Source organism: Morone saxatilis, unplaced genomic scaffold (genome assembly GCF_004916995.1).
Source record: "Morone saxatilis isolate NCDOM2014 unplaced genomic scaffold, NCSU_SB_2.0 Contig9, whole genome shotgun sequence".
Taxonomy (NCBI): domain Eukaryota; kingdom Metazoa; phylum Chordata; class Actinopteri; family Moronidae; genus Morone; species Morone saxatilis.
Window position 1 is genome coordinate 5,706,698 of NW_023340268.1, and position 9,694 is coordinate 5,716,391.

Sequence of the window (9,694 nt, forward strand, 5' to 3'; positions counted from 1 at the left end):
AATCAGCCTGTTGTGTCAAAGTTTATCTTTGCTGTACATGTTTGGTGTTGTTGAAAATGTTCAAAAGTTGTGGAACGCACCATTGTTTATCTTTAATGATTTTTTGTTTTTATTGTCCTTATTATTAGCAAGTTAGATTATTATTATTATCAATTTTCCTTGAAATTACAACAGATGTGTTAATAGAAAATGTAGTAAAATACATTTCATAAAAAGGATCAGGATTATTATTTAAGTCACGTAGAGTTGAAATGATTAGTCGAATTGACTGACAAAAACTTTTTTTTTTTTAAAGGCCAAACAAATTAATATCTGGGGTTTTTGGGTCGTTGGTCGGACAAAATAAATATTTTAAAGATGTGAAACTTTGATGGGGATTTTTTCAGATATTTTCTGACACTTTGTAAAGACCAAACGATGATGAAAATAATGAACCATTAATTGCAGCCCTGAAGTTGTGATGTAGTAATTGTGCTAAATGGTTAAAGTAAGACTCACACTTCTTCAAAGAGAGAATTATTATTGACCCAAATAAGACACAAATACAGGTCAGATTCAACCATCTCCTGTATGTTTGTCAAACAATGTTACTTATAGTGGATATTAAACCATTCAAGACTTTAGCAGACGATTTCTATCTGTTTCACAATCAAATGGACAACACACATTACATATTCTACATACTCAAGATGTTCTGGGGGAGAAAAAAAAAACAACCCTGTTTATACAACATAATTTGCAAATGTCCATGTACTCTGGAGGTTGATGAATGTGAAAAGAGCATAGCTTGAGGAAGGTGTGGGATGCAGAGGAGAAACTGCTACTGCTTCAGTTTCTGAGCACTCCTGAGAACGCAGCATTAGTAAATCTTGCACTCATAAAACCAAATTCATCACCGTGAGGCACGAAAAATAACGATACACTCGCAGCTTATGGCAAGGCATGAATATAAATGTTATCCTCCACAACACGCACAACCTTGAGAGAATGAAACGATCCTGATCCTATAGGTCCCTCTGTGTGCATGCATATTGTATTTGTGTGTATATGTTGACTCCTACTCGTTCTCACACTCCGGTCTGTGTAGTGTTGTCTACTGGGCCCTGGTTGTTTCCCCCTGGGAGCCCCCGCTCCTCCTCCTCTTCCCGCTCCCGCTCTACCCCTATCCCCCGTTCGATGTGTCCCACATTCCCTTCTCTGCCACACTAATTGTTTTTTGTAATTATTTTCACCCTTCTGCTATTGTGACAGGCGGCGGCTGCACTACTCTTAACAAATTAGTGCAAGAGACGACGCGCGGATACGAGAAGCAGAAGTGACTTCAGCACAGTGCTTTACATCTAAAAACACATGTAAATAATTAGTTGAGTAACTCATTAGTCAAGCAACATAAAATTGATCTGCTACTATTTTCATAATGGATTTATTAGGTACTAATGTGAGGTTTTGATGCTTCTCCAGTCCTATTGTGAAATCAAATCTTAGTATTTTGGTCAGAGAAAACTATTTAAAGACGTCATCTTGGGCTGTGTGAAATTGTGATGGCTCCTTTTCACTATTCTTCTGATATTTTATGAACTGAACAATTGATGAATATAGAAAATTGCAAACAGATTCATTGCCAATGAAAGTAATTGTGAGTTGTAGTATCTATCTTTTTAAAAGCACACATGGTAAACTCAGATTTGCAGAAATGACCTGCATAAACAAACCTCATTACTTTGTGAGAACAGTTGTAAACATGTTCACAGCACTAAGTATCGAAAAGTTTCAAAAGTTAGTTCTTAAGCTTGTTTATTTATTTTTCATTCAGGCATTTTAAAATCAGAAGCATTTTTCTCACTTTAGATTATATGTTAATTAGTTATTTAACACTGATGCATTAAGCAGTTTGGCATATTTTTAAAGGGTTTGAGAGTTTTTCTCTTCTACAGTCGTTCAGATTATAAATCCCTTTGAGAAAAATTTAGTTTTTGGCTATAAAAACAACATTTATTTGACTTTATTCAAACAAGACATTGGTCAATGTTCAATGTGCTCAGTTATGCAATCGGGGGTCTAACTGGAACTGACCTTAAAAACTTCACCAACCAACATTTAAGTGTAGAGTAGGTACAGCGTTCTTATAACTAATAAAATACACAAACAGGTGTTTAACTCAGAGTACACCTTTTTTACCTTACAGTACAAATGCACCTAAATCCAGCTCTGGCTCGTGTGTCATCCTCTGTACTGCCTGGTGCAAGAGTGCATTCTGCTTCTGTGGGGCTCTCTGCAAGGCCTCAAGGACACACTTATAATTTCAAAAAGCACGGCATTTTTCAAGACGTGTTCAGCATAAATAAACAAGACAAACAACAACATGAATACAGATGAATTAGCCGGTTAACTCCCTCGGTTGTAAATCGAAGCTTACCTACGTAAAGAAAAAGCTGCTCCTTCAAGCTTCTTTTGTTTTGTTTGGTCAAAAGTTTGGTATTGAAGGTCGTGTTTTTTGTTGTTAATATACCCAGAGGAGCGGAGCAGTTGGGGGGGGGTTGCTGCCGGCTCAGGTGTTGTCACTAAGTCTCAAGGGGAGAAACCTCAGTCACCATTCACAACAAGATGACAAATGTACCTGGCTCTGTCAAAATGCATCTACTGTTTCAGCTCGGATGTCTCCAGCTGATAATGGCACTAACACAGGTATAACTGCAAGTGAGACCTAATTCCCACCTGAACTTCAGAGTAATACTGCGGCTCTAATGCTACATCACAGCAGTGTCGCGTCACCAAAACAAGCAAGGCCTCTATTCTGTGAGTGTTTTAATGTTTGAGTCGAATCTGAACCACTTCAAGCCCAAATTAAATCACATTTATGGATGAGTAAAGCATCCACATATGGTGACTGTCGCTGCCATCTGAAGTGAGTATTACTTCAACTTATGTTAATTAATTTGTGATTCTATCATCCGTTCCCTGCAGCAAAATGAGATTGCAAATGCTAACAGTGGAATGTAATTAAGTTAAAATATAAATTAAAATGTTTCCAGGTGAGTTCACTCATTACTCCGCGATGAATACGCTTAATTTACAGGGTGACCACTGGTACAGGGGATTAATTAGCTACTGAGGAAATATACAAGTCACTGGGTGCTGCGAGTCTTTGCAGTGGGTCTGAAAAGGTTTGTTTAAGCACACAGCACAGGTAAAAGAAATACAAAATGCAGCACAAGGTGTACCTATTAGATTCATTGAGACACCACAAAGCTGAGTGGGCTTACTTTCAGAGTCAGTTTCACACAAACATATCTGACAGCGTAGTACTATAAAGTCTATGCAATGATAGTGCCTTCCCTTACTTTGCTGGTTCCTTTAGTTTATTTTCGTAAAGAAGCTGTATTAAAGTTAACTTCAATTAAACGTTTAGATGCTTACCTATAACTGCTCTCTCCTTTTATTTTGAAAACACTTTTGGAGAGTGAAGAGCACTAAAAGTGGAGAAAACTTCATAAAGTTGACCCACAAAAAGACATCATCTCTTTATTTTATAGTGTGCAGCTATGAGGTTCGAACAAGAAAATGTTCCTGTCAACTCAGACTATTATTTTGGTTATGATTATAGTCACACCTCTCATCAAACTGATCACTAAAAAGAGACACAATTTTCCGAGGGCATGAGGAAACCATTCTCACAAAGTACCTGCTACCATCGCCGCTTTATGGGAAGTTGACGGCTGTTTAACGGGCTGAGAGTAAAAGACCACAGCATAAAAATAACTCCAGTGCCAAAAGGAAAAGATGATTTCAAATGAACACACAAATAAAAAAAACACGCTCAAATAAATACATGAAATTACAAACAATGCTTCACTTCGTAATGTGGTGTTTTTACGCTTTAGCTATGCAAGCTTGATTGTTTAGTATTTTTTAAAGCCACAGTTTAAAAAAAAAGTTAAAGAAAAGTTCAAATTGGTCATACTAGTGTTTAGTATGAAGCTCAAAAACGAGGAGCTAAAACTCAACAGTTTGTGTGAAAACGAACAAATAACTGGAAGTTAAATACTTATAATTTGCTTTGATAGTTTAAATATAGTGTGTAGACCATGAATAGTCTTCTCCAGTGGTTCTCAAACTTTCTGGTGTCAAGTAATCCCAAATGAATACACATCAGGCCACCGACCCGTATTTGATGATATGTAGATAAGATAGATAATAGTTATTCCATACCGTCTATACTGTAGATTGGCAGATTAACAGTGAAGAGAGTGAAACTAATGAACAGATTAGTCATTCTTATACATTCTCCTATTGAACTAACTTTTACCCAATGGGAAAGACCTCTAAAAGACCCCTGGAGATCCCCAGACCGCAGGTTGATCACCACCGGTCTTCACTCTCCCCCCAAAAGTTAGTTTGCAACTCAATTAGTGGAGCCCCTTTATAATACAACAAAGACAGTTTAAGAGTTTTTATGGCTCAACGGGCTACTTAACGTTAAGTATAACATGTATATTCTGTAATATGAATACGCTGTAAAGGGATTAGTGCGTGTCGGGACAGTTACCCTGCTCCGAAGGTAATCCGCAAGGTTCTTTCTCGTGAAGTTGGCTGCTGCTGCAGGACTGAGTTCGTAACCTAAAGAAAACAGCGGCGAGGAAAAGAAAGTCAACACAGTTTCAGATGAATAACAAGCTGCCTTCCAGTTTGAAATCATTGTTAGATATTAGATATTTTGTAGTGAAACTGGAGACGCGCACACACACAATCATCTTTACAAAGGTTCCTCACCGTTCCTCATTTTGTAGAGTTGAACGTTTTTCTGGATGTACTCTGCAAACTGGACTGTGTCTCCTGCTTCTCCAACGCACAGCAGCAAAATCTTCTCACTCAGCTTGAACATTTTGTCATAGTCTGAAAAAACAACCAAAGAATTTAATCATTATTTAACTGTCTGCCAGAGTGAGCAACGTTGAATCAGCATTTACTTTCACTTTCACTGACAGAAGCCTGCTTGGTCACCTTATGCTAACCTTGGTTTTGATTTAAAGTGTAGAAAGTAACGTTGTTAATTAAGCAGGTGGATACTAATATAAACCTACATACAGTTATCGGCTATAGACAGAAAAAAACACCAACAAACTCTGCAAAAACACAACGCAAACAACTGATTTTATCCGCTTTAATCACTTTATCTTCCAGTAGCTACGTTTAGCATCCACAATGTGTGTGTGTGTGTTAAATTCTGGTAAAACGAGGAGTTCAGTTTCATGTCACACCACTAGATAAAAGGCTTACAAGAAAAAAAAACAGCTCTAACTTCTCATTTTCCACAAAGAGAAGTCGGTTTAATACAAAAACAAGGATCTGTTAGCGGGCTCGGTGGCTAACGCCGAGCTAACGCGTTTTCTCGCACCGTGTTTCATCTGAATGATGCTGCTGGCTGCGACGTTGTCCGCGGCAACCAGCACGAAGTCCGCTCCCTGGATCCCGATTAAATACTCCATTGTGTATAACAGGTGCGAGCCGACTGATACGAGCAGGTAAAGGGAGAAAGAAGAGGCGTTTTCTTGTAGCTTGTTGCAGATTACACAGCAAAAAGTTTGAGCTGAGCGGCGCGGACTGCTCGCGTCACCGGAAAACGTGCCGCGTCACAGGAAAACGTGGTCGCGTCACCGGAAAACGTGTTTGCGTCATTTTTTTTTTTACGCGATTCGGGCGGGTGAATTTGAACGGGGCTGTTGTTGTTGTCGTGTCGCTTTTTAAGGGGGAAATTTGCGGGTAATCGGGTATTTCACCGGCGGGAAAAGGTAAAAAAGAGTCGGTATGAACGGAGGGGACCGTCGGAACACGGTGGCGGAGTTTAACGGCTCGCAGCGGAGGCGGTCGGCGCGTTTGAGTTGTTCTCCGCGGGTTAACAGGGGCGACAACATGGCTCCTGTCGTCGTGAAACGCTCCATCACTGTCCGGAAAATAGCGCCCAGAAAAACAGTCGCCCCGTCGGAGCACAACAAGGAGAACAGGAGGAGGTCGGCGGAGGAGGAGGAGGAAGAGGAGGGCGTCCAGCAGAAGAAGCAGAAGGTCTCCACGCCGGGTCCTGTGGGCTCCTCCTCGGTCGAGAAGAAGGCCGCCATGCCCTCACCCATCCTCCCTTCCCCGCCTCCTCCCCTCCAAGAGCCGGTGGATCCAGAGGACGCGGCCTGGTCGCAGAAGGTGCGCCGGTCCTACAGCCGGCTCAGCGAGAAGTCCTTCAACAGCCCCGACTCCAGAGAGACCATGTTCGGCTTTGAGAAGCTCACAACCCCCGAGGTGATCCGGAGAGTCGCCGTATCCAAGGCGGGTCCGGAGGTTTCTGGGTCGCTGTCCGGTCTGAACTCGTTCACGTCTTTGCTTGAGGCGGAGGACTGTGGTTCGGGTCTCCCCGAGCGGGACGCGAACATCCCCGGGGTGGTCTTGGTGAAGGAGAAGAGGAGGAGGAGGAAGGTCCCGCAGATAGACGCCACGGAGCTGGACGCGATGGCTGCCAAGATGAACGCTGAGTTTGAGGAGGCAGAAGTGTTTGAGTTGGTCGTGGAGTAAATGTTAATTCATGAGAGAAAAGACTGGAGGAAGCTCTTTAAAGCATGTTTGATTTATCTCATGCTGACACAAACTCTGTCTCCGGGAGGACAACACTCATCTGTGTGCTTCATACTCTAAACATTCATGTTTTTGTATATTTCCAGCTCTGTGTATATACATTTTTGACTCTTTAAAGTTTCATTTGTTTGGTTTGAATGCTCTTAATGCTGTTTGTTTGGGTCATTATGTGGTGGTACAATGGTATAATCCCATGTGAGTTCTTCAAAAACCTAAAAAGCATGTTCTTTATTTTGGTTGTTGTTGAAACGTTTATAAAGATTTGGTTTCCTGTGATCATTTTATCTTATATTTGTCATGTTAACAGACACAAAGTTTGTTTTTAAACAACCTTTGGCTGTTTTAATTGTCTCAAACTGGTTGATTGTGCACATAAAAGGAAAATATGTGACAGTTTAATATGGATTGTGATTACATGTAGCTTTTCTTCATTGTTCACTATATTTGAATTACTCAAAAACAACATAAATGTCTGTAACCACCATAATAATAAAAATAATAATAATGTTTTACATCCGCATTTAATTGACATACAATTTCAGAATAAGACTTTTAAGGCCACAATTATTATTATTCTTGGACCATCTGTCTACATCTTTCCTTCTTTAAACATAAAAGAAAATGTGTTTTTATTTTTGCTTGCTTTGTAAATGTAAATAAATACTCCAGCAGACAGGTTCCGTTCTTTCAGTCAGTCTATTTTACAGAAATCCTTTATTCTGCACACATTAAGGTTTTGTCTGTGTTTATAGTATACAGACCGCACGTGTTACTGATAATGTTAACCTGCACATGGCTTATTAAGGTAATAGCCAAACACAACAACAACAACAACACATTCCTGAACACAACATTGGTCTCTAGTGATTTATGATGAGGCAGACTGGATTGAGTGAGTGGGCGATCTGTCTGGATTTAATGAGAGTGGTGGACAGGTAAAACGGTTTCCTCTAGAGGCTCTTGAAGGTGTAAGTGGATGTGTTGCATAATTTGCTACTAACAAGAGGAGGGAGGGGGAGGGGGGGATGTTATCAGCCCTCATGCTTGCATCTGACTGTGCAGCCTTCTATGTTAGATAAACTGGATCTGATTTATTTGCAGTGGATACACAGACAGGTGACACATTGAAGGAAAGGCTGGATAATTGATTGTAAAATAAACAGATCTTAACACAACGGGATATCTATGGGAGTCAGCACTCTCCACAACCATCATCAGAACACCAAATGAGGCCAAAATGTTCTAAAAAAGTGGTGTTAATCTAACCTAAAGAGCTAAAGAGACTCAGATATTCTACTTAAGGCCTTAAAAACATTCAGAGAGGATTCCTTAAGACCAAATCCTTTCAGGTTTGGGGGTCTGTGGTCTAATGTGCATCGACTGTCGGGGTCCATGACATTAAAAATGTTGGGAACACCTGGGTCATAACAATAACATGTGATTTCTATTTTAGTGTTTCTTAAGATGTTCTTATCCAAAAACAGCCATGACTGTCAATTTCCTATAAAATAATTTAAGTACTATCAAGGGGACAGTATAGCAACTACAGCTGGATATTAAACCTCAATATTTTTAGTGGGTTTCTGATCAAAGTGTGTCTGATTTGTATTCTTCTGACAAGTTTTACCACCATTTAGACCAGTGGCTCCGAACCTGGAGGTCAGGACACTTCTCTATAATCAATGCGTTTTATCCCATTACCTTGTTAAACCTATAACAAGAGGTCTGAATTATACATGGCAGGTCAGAAAGGTTGGGAACCACTGATTTAGACAAATTATTAGGATAATTTGCTAAGGGAAAGTTCTTGTAGAGCTAGTTTGGTTCAGACAACATTTAACATTTGAGAAGTTTTCCTTTGTGAGATGGAAAAAAAACTTTAAATTCACCATCAGTAGATGAGATTTAGAATTTGATTCTCATTAAACTGCTGCCTTGTTGCAAGATTCATGCTGGTGTTTATCTGTATTAAGTAAATCACTTATTATGATACTGTATGAGACTTTATTTATTCGTATAAGCTGCAAAAACGCACACAGAAGTGCCACACCTTCCACACCAATATAACTGTGTATTAGGTGGAATTATAATAAATGAAGATCTTTATTCAAATCTAAAAAAAAAGAGGATCCACAGTGTTGCAGATGATGCTGACAAGTATATCTACACCTGTTATACCAACTTTGGGGAAAAAAAAGAGCACGTACAACATGCTGATAGTATTTGTGAGTGAGAAAGATTCACATAGAGAGAGATAATGAGTGTGTGTCTGTGTGTGTGTTTGAGTGTGTAGCAGAGAGCGAGTAAATCCACAATTTGCTCACGCATTTTAGGGTGTGCAAAGCGTGCTCTGTTTTCTTCCTTAGGTGCCATTTCATGTTCATACCCCTTCATTTGGCATTTCAGCTCCCTGGGAAAGGAGTTTTTTTATTTTAAATTATTATTATTATTTTTTCTGCAGAGCATAACACATGCAGGGTGCTCTCTCTCTCTCTCTCTCTCTTTCTCTCTCTTTTGTATATTTTTAACAAGGTATTCATGTCTGCTTGTCACTATGACTGAAAGTTACAAACAGAGTGAGGCAGGAGGGTGTTTTGTGAGCTGTCACTGCCAGAAACAGTTATTGATTTACAATGCGGCTGCTTGTGCTGGCTCTTTTTCTTTAGAGTCTGTTCATGCTGATTTTTTTTGGGGGAGGTTGGATATTTTACACTCATATTCATGTGTTTTTTTCTTCTCCTTCTTCTGCTTCCCCTCTCTTTTCTCCCCCCCCACCCTCCACACAACCCTCCTCCACCCCTCACATTTCACTCACGGCAGTTGTCGCTGGTTCAGCTTGACTGCTTCGTTAGGGCTCATCATTTGCATTCAGATTAATTATCTAATTACCGACAAATGTCCGGCGGCCACCCCACACTCCGGCTCGTCAGCTCTCAGCCTGTAATTATTTTAATCATTTACTTTCATCTGGAGCGTTCCTGCCATACTCCTGTGTTTAGAGGCCATTCTTAATTACCCTGCCAAGACACTCTTTTCATGAGAGGGAGGGAGGGGAGAGGGGAGAGGAGAGAGGAGA

At 40.1% G+C, this 9,694-nt stretch overlaps 2 protein-coding genes across 2 annotated transcripts in view; one reads left to right on the forward strand and one right to left on the reverse strand.

The window, feature by feature from the left end:
* psmb2 (proteasome 20S subunit beta 2) overlaps window positions 1-5,639 on the reverse strand; it is an 11,130-nt gene extending 5,491 nt beyond the window's left edge. The window contains exons 1-3 of the mRNA XM_035681493.1: window positions 5,396-5,639; window positions 4,771-4,893; window positions 4,547-4,617 (exon numbers count right to left, since the gene is read on the reverse strand). Coding sequence (XP_035537386.1) covers window positions 4,547-4,617; window positions 4,771-4,893; window positions 5,396-5,486 — 285 coding nt within the window. The 5' untranslated portion in view covers window positions 5,487-5,639. The remainder of the gene's footprint in view (window positions 1-4,546; window positions 4,618-4,770; window positions 4,894-5,395) is intronic.
* A 59-nt stretch (window positions 5,640-5,698) lies between these two features.
* Window positions 5,699-7,289, forward strand: cdca5 (cell division cycle associated 5). The gene has a single exon (XM_035681492.1). The coding sequence runs from the start codon at window positions 5,806-5,808 to the stop codon at window positions 6,556-6,558; it is 753 nt and encodes a 250-aa protein (XP_035537385.1). The 5' UTR covers window positions 5,699-5,805; the 3' UTR covers window positions 6,559-7,289.
* The last annotated feature ends 2,405 nt before the right edge of the window (window positions 7,290-9,694 follow it).